General features: G+C 42.5%; 3 protein-coding genes across 6 annotated transcripts; 2 read left to right on the top strand and 1 right to left on the bottom strand.

Annotated features, from left to right (window-relative positions):
• The first annotated feature begins 687 nt into the window (after nt 1-687).
• LOC135636803 (uncharacterized) lies at nt 688-3,903 on the top strand. The gene is made up of 3 exons (XM_065148854.1): nt 688-979; nt 2,435-3,577; nt 3,652-3,903. Exons 1-3 carry the CDS (start codon nt 878-880, stop codon nt 3,784-3,786), a joined length of 1,380 nt encoding a protein of 459 aa, XP_065004926.1. The 5' UTR covers nt 688-877; the 3' UTR covers nt 3,787-3,903.
• Nucleotides 3,777-7,583, bottom strand: LOC103983087 (uncharacterized). 3 transcript variants are annotated; one of them, XM_065148856.1, is made up of 4 exons: nt 7,359-7,583; nt 5,526-5,787; nt 4,609-4,701; nt 3,777-3,975 (listed from the first exon to the last, which is right to left on the bottom strand). In XM_065148856.1, exons 1-3 carry the CDS (start codon nt 7,518-7,520, stop codon nt 4,634-4,636), a joined length of 492 nt encoding a protein of 163 aa, XP_065004928.1. In that variant the 5' UTR covers nt 7,521-7,583; the 3' UTR covers nt 3,777-3,975; nt 4,609-4,633. The 3 variants fall into 3 exon arrangements, with proteins under 3 accessions (XP_065004928.1, XP_009398522.2, XP_009398520.2); XM_009400247.3 differs by having other exon boundaries at nt 4,626-4,701; XM_009400245.3 differs by lacking the exon at nt 3,777-3,975 and having other exon boundaries at nt 4,431-4,701.
• An 868-nt stretch (nt 7,584-8,451) lies between these two features.
• Nucleotides 8,452-12,035, top strand: LOC135635744 (pentatricopeptide repeat-containing protein At4g13650-like). Of its 2 annotated transcripts, none has more exons than XM_065147040.1 (2): nt 8,452-8,620; nt 8,706-12,035. In XM_065147040.1, the coding sequence occupies exons 1-2, from the start codon at nt 8,540-8,542 to the stop codon at nt 11,820-11,822; spliced, it is 3,198 nt and encodes a 1,065-aa protein (XP_065003112.1). In that variant the 5' UTR covers nt 8,452-8,539; the 3' UTR covers nt 11,823-12,035. The 2 variants fall into 2 exon arrangements, with proteins under 2 accessions (XP_065003112.1, XP_065003111.1); XM_065147039.1 differs by having other exon boundaries at nt 8,452-8,623.
• The last annotated feature ends 409 nt before the right edge of the window (nt 12,036-12,444 follow it).

Below are 12,444 nucleotides of genomic sequence, written 5' to 3'. Positions count from 1 at the left end.
TTCCTTTGTGCAGTCCAATCCAACGCGACAGCGACTCCAAGGAACCAATTGCGCCACACCTAACCACGCGTTTCGGCTCAATAAGTGGCGGCGATCAGCTATCTTTATCACTCTATGAATGAGCCCTGCGTTTGCCCATCCATCCGTCCATCTCATCCACCCCGAATCACCAAGCAGATCTAAGAAATCGACTGGAAGAAAACGGCACGGCGTCGTTCGCAGTCATCCTCGCTCGCAACACTCTGAGAGCAGACGGTGAACGGGAAACGTCACCGCGAGAGACGGGAGGAAGGGGCTGCTGTGGCCCCCGCTAACCACGTGAAATTTTGAACTGCAAATACTTTTCAACCCGTCGGTCTACCTGCCCCGTAACTGGTCGTAGATCGATTCATTAGTGGGTTCCACTGGATCTCCAGTGGGCGAGCAGGGTACGTGAAGGGTGGGAAACATTATTAATCCGAGGAAGAAAAAATGGGAACGGCAACGACCTCGCTCTCTGCTGACCTGTCGCCATCCGCAACGTCACATTGCCCCGTCATACCGAGTTACGATAACTGAAGGTAAGGTCACCTCCTGTCCCGACGCGCATTTATTCCCCTTTAAAGCTAAACAGATCTCTTCTTTCTCAGGGGGGTGAGCTGACCACAAGTTGCAACCGGCGCCTCACTCATGAGAGAGGAGGAGGGATGAGTTCCCAATATAAAATAGTTTTGGGGCGCACATTATCTTCCTAACCGTCTGGCTTTCTCTCTCGAGAAACAGAGGCAAAAGAGAAAGCAGAGCGAGAGGACAAAAGCGACGACAGAGCGGGCCAAAGGAGCAAAAGGAGAAAGAGAGAAGGAAGACGAAGAAGAAGAAGAAGCAGTGGAACGAGGGAATGGGGAGCAACAGCGTGGAGATTTCGATCCGAGAGGCGGGTTCGAGGGAGAATGGTAGGAATAATACCATCACGCGAATCAATCAGATAGCGCCTACGCAGGTGAGGAACTGATAATTTTCGTTTTGATCTTTGTTTCTGCTTGTGGCGATTTAATGATTTCTTTATCGCCTTTTGGTGATTTGATTTTCCGATCCGAACTTGGTCTCTCAGACTGAGTAGTAGGGGAATTCATCTACTGCGATGAGATTGGGTTAAGCAGTTTATCGTCGGTGGTGGTAGCGAGATCTGCTCCAACTTTTTCCCTTGTTTCTTTTGTCCAGTTTGGATTTGTTACATCTAATTCATCATCATCTCAGCTTACCTACTCTTTTTTGCTGTTTCTTTTGTTGCTAAAACATTTCAACTTTTCGATTGCCGCGGGTAGCTTGATCTGATTTCGTTTAGTTTATACAGAACTCCAAGTAACTTCTTCTCTCTATCGAAGTACTATTTCATTGTCTTGCACCAACACTTAGATGTCGAATGGTTAGGCTTATGTAAATATCTCCATGGATGGATGGACATCTGTGTCGTCGATAGGATGGAAGTAAGCTGTTCCACATGTTTGGTCAAACCATTCGCTCATGAATGGTTGATCAATCTTCTCTTTTGCCTAGCTTTCTGTTCCATGATTGATCGACCATCCCAAGTAGCAATTAGCAAATTGCATGACTCCTCCAGTCAACTCTGGTCTTCCCGAGTTATTAATGAGGTGGGTTTTGATCCGAGAGAACTCATGAAGCATGATGCTTCGTAGTTTTGCTGTCTACAAAATGTTTTATTCTCTTACGAGGTTGATGCAACTGAATTAAGCTGCATGATGCTTTTTGCGATTGGATTGGATTGGATTGGATTTATTCTCCTCGAGTACTTCTCTGCTGCAAACTTGGCCTCTCGTACCGAATGTTACAGCAATTCTTCTCCCTTCCCAAAAGTTGGAATGCAATTTATGGCATGCCCTTGTTCTATATCCAATTAGCAGTAAGGCCACTTGTTCCGAAGATTGACCGCTCAGAAATCATTAGGTCGAGCAGTTAGAGCAGAGACCTACTCCAACTGGGACCTGTTGTTGTTATTTCTTGGAACTGGATTTGTTAGGTCATTTTTAATTCGAGTCTTGCTAGTCTTTTTTGCTCTGATTAGTTTGGAAGAGATTCTTTTGCCCCACTTGAAGTGACTTGATATCGACCATCAATAAATAAGCAATGTCACATCTTATTCAAAATTATTCAGCAATGTTTGGCAGGGCATCACTAAGCCTTCATTATCTTGTAACAGTACATTTCTAAAACATATCAGATGAAAATTTGAAATCAAGATGAATTTTAAGTTACATCACTATCAAGCTAAAGATCTTCTAAGCATTAGATTTATAAAATCAAACTTCAAACTTTCAATTGCGTCGGATAAAGTGAGAAATAGTATGAAATGGTCTTATTTATACAATTTGGAAACTAATTATATTGTAAGCACTGTTTTCTTGCTTCTGAACTACACGTCTTTTCCCGTTCTCAGGCTGATGCAGTTGATTTAAACCACAGACGGCCCAGCGCCAACTTCGCCCGCAGGCTCGCTACGCTCCTCTTCTTTGCGCACCTCGTCGCCGCCGCCATCCTCATCATCATCCTCTGCATTCGTGGCTTCCTTGCCAGGAACCCAGCATTCCATGCGGACCACTGGTTCACGCCCCTCCTCACCTCCGCCGCCGCCTCCACCCTCGTCGCCCTTCTCTGGTTGCTCTTCGTCCTCCATCGCCCAGCCAAAGCCCTCAAGGCCTCCCTCTGGCTCTCCCCGTCCCTCGCTTGTGCTGTCGCCGTGCTCCTCCTGACCGACGATGGCGGTTACAGCCTGGCCTTCGGGGTGCTCGCCCTGGCCATTGCTCTGGTGCAGTCACTGTACGGCTGTTGGATCACTCGCCGCCTTCACCATGCCTACGAGATCCTTTCCGCCTCCGTCGCAGCCGTCCCACCCAATCTCATGCTGGCCAAGTACGTTGCGCTCGCGCTCCTCACAGCCTTCGTTTACTTCTCCTTCTGGACGCTGGGCGCCGGCGGCGTTGCAGCCAACGACGACTCGCGGCTCGCTCCACTGTACGTGCTGCTACTGCTGCTAAGCCTCGCATGGACGATGCAGGCCATCCGGTACGCGGTCCTCGTCGCGGTGGCTCAACTAGCCTACACGAAGTTCGCAAGCGGGACCGATGCAGCCGTGGCGGCGGCCTTCGACGCCACCGCCAAGCGCGTGCTTGGCGACGTGTGCTACGGCTCGGCCGTGGTCCCGACCGTAGTGGCGGTCCAGGGTATGGCGCAGGCGATGGGCCTGGTCGTCGGCGACTCGGACGAGTTCCTGTTCTCATGCGCCAGCTGCTTCATGGGCGTCGCTGACCGGCTGGTGACGAGCGGGAACAGGTGGGGGTTCGTCTACGTCGGGGCACACGGCAAGTGGCTGGGGAATGCGTCGGCGGAGGTATGGGACATGTTCATCAAGCAGGGAATGGGGCAGCTGATCGACCTGGACCTCACGGGGCCCTTCTGCTTCCTCTGCGGGGTAGCCGGCGGCGGCGTCTCGGCCTTGGTTGCAGGATCCTGGTCACTGGCGGCGCACAGAGGCCATGTAACGGATGTCACAGTCTATGCCTTCATCATCGGCTATTTCATGGTAAGGCTGCAACCTCTAAAGAAAAGGCGTTCAGCTCTTACAATTCATCGATTCTTACCGCCATGGTTTCGCAGACGCGGATCGCGATGGCGTGGCCGCAGGCCTGCGTGGCGGCCTACCATGTGGCCTTCGCCGAGAACCCGCAGAACGAGCAGTTGGGCTCCTGCATACCTGAGCGACTAAGGCAGCTGCAATCATCTCGAGTTTGACACCTCCGCAGATCCAAATTGTCCAAAGATCAAATAACATGAGTGGTAATGTTCGTCCTTTCCTGACTTTCGATCCAGTATTTACCTCTAAGGAAAAATCAATCATTAGTTCCACGATTCTCATGCGCCTGTAAATCCGTACCACGTCCGACTCTCCGACGGTCGAGAGAGAAGCCATTTCTCGTGTACCTGAGAAAAGTGCAAGAATGTCACGTAGCAGGAAGCAGGATCATGAGGCATCCATGCACATGTACATGCAATGGGGATTCAACTGTATTCGCAAAAAAGTGAGCTATGATCATGGCTTAATAATCTTGCCGAGATACTGACTAAAACACCATTACTACCCATAATCAGATGCTGGTAACTGCACTATGTGAACACGAGAGAGTCTGCATACGACTCAATGGACATCCGCAAGAATATGGCAAAACCTTGTCAACAACTTTAGTTAAGAAAAGGTTACACATAGAACATTACCAAAATAAGTTTATAAAGGGCATCGAAGATTTTAATGCAACTTCAGCACATTAGGCTTACTCCCACCTAAACTTTTGAGAGATCCAATGATGAACACTGGTATGAGAGTGAGATGTTTCTCTCTACCAAATTCAACAAGGCAGCATCAATTTGGTCCGTGAACAAATAACAAGTTATAACAGTAGCTTTATATGGCCCAGTCATGAAGATCGAGCCATTTTGGTAAAGAAATACAGGGGCATGATTAGTTTAGATACTTTCGATATGTGAAATGTCCATTTAAACATCTTTACTATTAACTGATAAACGGAGATAGGGTATTTCAGGATCAATTACACGGACCAAAAGTTGAAGGAAACCTGCATTCCTAGTGAATTTCAACATGACCACGCCCTCCACATTTTGAGCACATGATGTTCCCGGTGCCTCCACAACCTACATTACGTAAAGATCGTGTATCACAGAAGTGAACTGAACTAAAGCATATGAACCGACATAGTCGGAGCAAGAGTTGGCAGATAATGTAACCGTAGGTAAGAAACTAATGCAATGCCATTGGCCGATAGTTGCACAGTCAGTACATTACAGTATAAAGCAGCATTGTTAGTGAACAACTAATTCTATGTTGCTATACCTTACAAATGAAGATTAATACTAGAAGTAGCAACCACATTTGGTACTGTTTGAAGAAATCGTAAATATCAGAGCATGGTGCATAAGTTATTAAGCTAGAAGACATACACTGGCAGACCACAAAGGCCAACAAAATAATAGAAGATTTAATTACTGAAAGATCATAATGATTTTGGAGGCACTTTCTCATTGAGCCTTTTTATTGCAAAGCTGAAACATAAGAAACATAAAAGGAACTACATGAATATCACCAAACGAAACATCCATGGTGAAAATGGTAAAATTAATTATTCAAATTCCACATATAATAACACTTCTGGATGATGCTTTTCAATCGATCTTAATCGAGAATTTAATTCAACTGTTTCACATGACTAAGACCGTTACTGCAAAGCAAGCTGTTAAACATACTAATTATGAAAGGAACTATGTAAATATCAATTGAGGAACCATCCATGGTGAAAATGGTAAAATTAAATATTCAAATTCCACGTGTAATAACACTTCTGGATGATACTTTTCAATAATTCTTAATTGAGAGTTTAATTCAACTGTTTTGCATGACTAACCCAAATCGAACTTACTTGACAGGAGCAATGTGAGAATAGTGAAAAGAGTAGCTTTACCTAGGCATTTAACTTTCACAATGATGCCTTGGCTCTCCAGTATCGAATCAACATATAAACCTGAGCCTGCACATGTAGAACATAGCACAACACCTTTTACTTCACATATAGTGCAAGGTGGGTTATTCCCTATTTCCTTTTTCTCCACAGACAAACCAACAGGCTGCTCAATATCCTCTTCGGTAAAGGACTTGTCATAACAGAACAAGGATTCAAGATTGCTTTTACACCTCCGCAAATCATGTACAGAACTAGATTTGATCTGTGACACAAGAAAAAATAAAGTTTAGAACCATATGAAATTTTACACAATAGCAAGGGAGACAACATACTAATATCCAGATCACTCCTTACTGTTGCTGTGGTATAGAGTCTATAGACATGATGGAGTAGAAAGTTTTAACCTTTTCCAAGACTATGGAAATCTTAATCTTAACCAGCATAACAAATCAACTTGTGTTCCACTCAGCTGATATAAGGTTTGGGTAAAAATCTAAGTTCAATTATAAATTCTAAATTTCACTTAAAATTTTAGTATGTGATATACACAAAACCGAATATTTGTAAACATTACGTTATTAGAAGGTTCTTTGACAAGGATAGGTGGCAATATCAGAAGGACGTGCATGCATGTAAATACATCAAAACTGAGCAAGCATTATTAGTACAAAACCTCAATCTTTGCCTACTTTCTCAAATTTGCATCAGGATAACCAAAATCGATGGAGACTAACCCTTTCTTCAGGAGAACAATTTCCTCCCATGTTTCCTATTTGATAAAAAATAGCATATTCTTTCCAACCTAACAGCATCACCCAATTAACCATTTAGGCTAATTCTAACCATTAGTAATGTTTGGACAAAGTTGACAATTGCAAAGAAAGAAAAGGTTAAGTTGAAACAAGTATGTTGGTTAAGTTATTTAGGTACTAGTTTACATACTTATGAGGGCAACTAGTAATGGTAAACAAATACAAATAGGGATCTGTCCCATTTGGATATAAACACTGATTTGGCCAAGTACTTGTATTATCTCAATTCATATCCATATTTGTATCATAAAGATTCTGGATAATCGAAGACAAATACAAATAGGGATGCGTCTCATTTGGATATAAAGACAGATTTGGCCAAGTACTACTACACCTAGAAGTAATATATTCTCTTTTGTTTCAATTTAAAATGAATTCATAAGTATGATTGGACAACCACTGACAATTCATAAGTACCTAAATAATTTTAATAAATTTGGACAAAGTTGACAATTGCAAAGAAACAATTGCCCTCATAAGTATGTTGTTAAAGACTTCTCTTAGCAGAATACTCAGACAGAAACTAGTTGAACCATACCAAACTAAGCAGCTCTCTCCTAACCATCCATGGCGACCTTTACAAATTCTTCTTGGCCATTCCTTCCTAAGTTCCTTAAACTTTTGTACTGTAACATCCACACGGTTTAGCATGAGCTCATGCTAATCTACTCCTGACCTTTGTCTTCACAAAATAGGCAGCAAACATCATCTGAACTAATAGTTATCCACTAACCATGCTCACTGCTCAAACACTCGTTTGCTATAACATTCGTTCATATCTTGCAACTAAGGTGTTATCCGTCTAATTCCGAAACTAAAGGCAGATAAATCGCGACCTTCATGCTACTTACATTCAACTTTCGCATCAGAACACCACAAGAAGAAAATTAAACATAGACATGTGAAATTAGCAAAGCACAATCTCATTAGACGGCATAAGAGCCTAAATTTCCTCGCAAATCCGTTCCTGAACTCACCAAATCATCAAAAAACATAAGAATCGAAGGCCCGAAACCCTAACCCGAGCGAAATCGCAGCGCAGAATGAACGGATGGACGGAAAAGGAGCGAAATTTCTCCGCGAACTCGTTCCCTTTGATCCAAAACCTCAGCGTCCGTCCGCCACTGCGCGGCACAAGGGGGCAGGACGACGGAATCGACGAGGGCTTCGCCGAGATCAACATCGAGTCCGAATCTTTCCGTGCACACCTCGATCGTCACGACGAAGGCAGATTCCGATTGGACGAACAACAAAGAAACATAGAAGAAGGCGAACTTGGGGATGAAATGTCAGATATAGCCTCGTATACCACGTGACAAGTTCAGAGATCGAAAGCCAAGAAGCAGAGGGGTAGGCCGGTCAAAATAGTGCAGCCTCGACACTTTGGCCGGACCGGACCGATAGCCGATGGCCCGAACCAAATTACCTGGATTCGAATCGGATATGGTTTCGGATCCGGATCCGACAGTCCAAGAACTCCGATAGGAGGACGAAGAGTACAAGATGACGACTCAAAACAGGACATTTACCTCTCCAATTTTTAATGTGGTATACACATCGCTCCAAATATTCAAATTTTTATATATTATTTCAAATATTTAAATCCTTCTAGATATTACTCTCATTTGCCAATAAACTGAGGCTAAGCACTCCATCTTAAATCCCTGAAATTTTCTTATATTTTCATCGACCATTTGACTTTTTGTTATGTTTAATTTAGGAGATATGTATATATATATATATATATTAGAGTCTAAACATTGATTTGCATATGATCAAATTAATGTCAGCAAGTTCTCTTTTTTAGTCTCTTATGATATTTATGTTAAATTAAATTTATTACGTAAAAAAGTAAATATATCTCGTATTTTTATGAAAAATGTTCGCTTTCGTTCCTCAAAAAAAAAAAATTCTCTCTTTTTTTTTGTGCATAGAGTGCAATAGAAGTAAAACTCGTATCTTTCTTCGATTAAGGAAATATTTATTTGGAAAAAATATTTTTGAATAAAAAAGAATCAATATAAAATATTCTTAATTAAATCGATAAAAGAAAGAAAACTACTCAAAAGTAAAACCAAAATTAATTCCCATATGGCCTAAAAGAAGAAGCCAATATGAAGTCGCCTCCCTCCTTCCATCCATCCATGCGGAGGAGCCTTCGCAGTAGCCAACCTCACTGTCTCACACCAACACTCGAGACTTATGCCCGCGGCATCATCATCTCTTCTTCTCCCTCGCCCACTCTGCTCGACTTCGCTCTTCCCAAAAGATCGGATCTTTAAGGTGGTTAGTCGCTCTTCCCATCTCTTGGCGAATTCCATCCACTATTTGTAACTTGTGACTCCCTCTTTCTATTGAAAAATTGCAGCTTTTTGTTGGAAAAGTTGACAGAGTCGGCCTCGCTCGATACAGCCGCTATGCGGTCTGCCACGAGATCGATGAATCCTCTGACGGAGAGACTGAAGGCCGCAAGATGGAGGCATTGCCTAAAAGAGATGTCTTTTCGGTTCTTAACGTGGTGGATCGCGGTGCTCGTGCTGATTGTAGTACTTATGCTTCACTGCTTGGCCGGATTTTGAATTCAGGTTCTTTGTTCGATGCTAGGTGGATCCATTCGAGGATCCTGAAGCTGGCATTCCATGGAGAAGACCACTTGTGCAATCGTTTAATAGCTTTGTATCTGGCGTTCGGTGAAGTTCGAGATGCGATCAAGTTGTTTGATGATATGTCTCATAGAGGTGTTGCTTCGTGGAACCGAATGATTGCGGGTTTTCTTGAGAGGAAAGAGCACCACAAAGTTCTCACTTTTTTTACTAGAATGGTGGGGCAGTGTGGACATCCTGATCCTATCACCATTGCCATTGCCCTGAGAGCATGTAGTGGACATGACAGATATTGGCATGTTGTGCAACAGATTCATGCGAAGATAATAAAGTATGGCTTTTCTGGTGATTCCAACGTTGGTAATCCTTTGATTGATTTATACTCCAAAAATGGGTATATAGATTCAGCTAGAGTAGTATTTGAAGAGTTATGGTTGAAAGACAACGTTTCATGGGTTGCTATGGTGTCTGGGTTTTCGCAAAACGGTTTTGGAGCTGAAGCTCTTCGTCTTTATAATGGAATGCACCATTCTGGAATTCTCCCTACTCCATATGTTCTGTCCGGTGTTCTCAGTGCTTGCACAAAGTCTGATCTCTTTGAACACGGAGAGCTGATCCATGCCCAAGTGATTAAGCAAGGCTTCTGCTCAGAAACTTTTGTGGGCAATGCTCTTGTCACATTATACTCACGGTGTGGCAGCCTTACACTGGCAGAAAAAATATTCAGTGAGATGCCATGTCATGATAGAGTTACTTACAACACCCTGATCTCTGGACATGCACGAAATGGAAATAGTGAAAGTGCTTTAAGAATATTTGAACAGATGCAGTGGTTAGGCTTAAAACCTGATTCTGTCACAATTTCAGGCCTTCTCACTGCTTGTGGTTCTATTGGAGATGTTCAAAGAGGAAAACAGCTACACTCTTATGTGCTTAAAGCTGGATTATCTTCATATTATATTATTGAGGGTTCCGTGCTTGATCTCTATGTGAAATGTGCTGACATAGAAACTGCCCATGAGTTTTTCAATGCAACTGATAGAGAGAATGTAGTCTTGTGGAATGTAATGCTTGTGGCTTATGGTCAGATGGGTGATTTAAGAAAATCTTTTGATCTGTTTTACCAAATGCAAGTTGAGGGTATGCGGCCTAATCAGTATACATATCCTAGTATACTTAGAACTTGTACTTATGTTGGTGCTGTTGATCTTGGAGAACAAATTCATACTTTGACTATAAAGACTGGATTTGAGCTTAATGTGTATGTAAGTAGTGTACTCATAGATATGTACTCCAAATGTGGTAACCTTGCAATGGCTAAGGAAATTCTTGAAAGACTCACTGAGAAAGATGTTGTCTCTTGGACTGCTATGATTGCTGGTTATGCACAGCATGACTTTTGCCTAGAGGCTCTCCGAACTTTTGAGGAAATGCAAATTTGTGGCATACGACCAGATAATATAGGATTGGCCAGTGCTATTAGTGCATGTGCTGGAATCAGAGCAATCAAACAGGGGTTGCAGATCCATGCTCAATCATGCATCAGTGGCTATGCGACAGATATATCAATAGGAAATTCTCTCATCAACCTATATGCTAGATGCGGTAGGATCATGGATGCATATTCTGTGTTCAAGATTGTCGAGGTTAAAGATGAGATATCCTGGAATGGACTGATATCAGGATTTGCACAGAGTGGGAACTGCGAGGAAGCTTTAAAGGTTTTTGAGCTTATGGACAAATCTGGTATTGAAGCAAACTTATTTACATTTGGATCTGCACTAAGTGCTGCTGCTAACATGGCCGATATCAAACAAGGCAAGCAGATTCATGCAAGGATTATAAAAACTGGTTATGATTCTGAGATAGAGGCCGGTAATGCACTAGTTTCACTTTATGCTAAATGTGGTTGCATTGAAGATGCAAAGATTGAATTCTTTGGAATGCCTGAGAGGAATGAGGTGTCATGGAATGCCATGATTACAGGTTATTCCCAACATGGACATGGCCGGGATGCTTTAAAGCTTTTTGAGCAGATGAAGCAAGAGAAGTTCAAACCGAATCATGTCACCTTCATAGGTGTTTTAGCTGCCTGTAGTCATGTAGGTTTGGTTGATGAAGGTCTTGACTACTTCAGATCTATGAGGGAGGAGTATGGTCTCCTTCCAAGGCCAGATCACTACGCTTGCGTTGTGGATATTCTTGGAAGAGGTGGGTGGTTGAATCGTGCTAGAGAGTTCATTGAGGAAATGCCAATTGCCCCAGATAGTATGGTTTGGAGAACCCTACTTAGTGCTTGTACAGTTAACAAGAATGTTGAAATTGGAGAACTTGCAGCTAAGCATCTTCTGGATTTGGAGCCAGATGACTCAGCTAGTTATGTTCTCCTATCAAACATATATGCAGTGTCTAGGAAATGGGATAACAGGGATCAGGTGAGGCAGATGATGAAAGATAGAGGGGTTAAGAAGGAGCCTGGTCGTAGTTGGATCGAAGTAAAGAATGTAGTTCATCCATTTTTTGTTGGAGATAGGTTGCATGCACAGGCAGATGCAATCTACAAGTTCTTGGAAGAGTTGAACAACAGGGCAGTTGAAATTGGGTACAAGCAAGATAAGTATTATCTCTTGCACGATATGGAGCAAGAACAGAAGGACCCCAGTGCCTACATCCACAGTGAGAAGCTTGCTGTTGCTTTTGGACTAATAAGTTTATCTCCTGAGATACCCCTCCGTGTGATGAAGAACCTTCGTGTATGTCATGACTGCCATACCTGGATGAAATTTGTCTCGAGGATTGCTGGCCGAACAATTGTACTACGTGATCCTTATAGGTTTCATCATTTTGAAGGGGGCAGTTGCTCATGTGGTGACTATTGGTGAAATGTCAAGGACTAATTGAACAGGACGTGCACCAGTGTACTAGTGCCCATATGATATATGCTTATAGTAGTACAAATGTGGCTCCATTTATTTAGAAATTAGAAAAAGCTGTATCATTTGGCATGTACATTATGCCATTAAGTTTTGATACACTTTAATCACTTCCATTGGAAATTCCTAAGAGAATATTTATAGTATTTTGCTCTTGACTCAGTCTTATAGATTTTACAGACCAAGAGTTAAGACTCACAGAAGTTAGATAAATGGTTAATAATTCCATGAGTGCCTCTTGCTCCCAACTCTCTTCAGCAAAGTCTAATTCTGGATTGGTTGTGATGATATGCTGAATTGGCCTGATAAAGACCTCATAGACCATCAGGAGGGGATTAAGCAGCAGAAAGGCTTGCATGTAATCTTTCATAATTTGAGAAAGTCAAGATAGTAAATCTGTTTTGATCACTAAGCTGCTGACTGCTGAGCAATGTGAAATTACTTTCTTCTACACAATGGAAATTACAAAGTACATTACATATTGAACCTTTAGTGATGTGAGACTACCAATTTGGAGAAAGAAACACATTTTCTGGCAGGGGATGTTCATGTAAAACTCTTTATATGGTTC

Source organism: Musa acuminata, chromosome BXJ3-4 (assembly GCF_036884655.1).
Source record: "Musa acuminata AAA Group cultivar baxijiao chromosome BXJ3-4, Cavendish_Baxijiao_AAA, whole genome shotgun sequence".
NCBI lineage: Eukaryota > Viridiplantae > Streptophyta > Magnoliopsida > Zingiberales > Musaceae > Musa > Musa acuminata.
The sequence above is the reverse complement of the archived record's forward strand: the minus strand, read 5'-3'. Positions and strand labels throughout refer to the sequence as shown.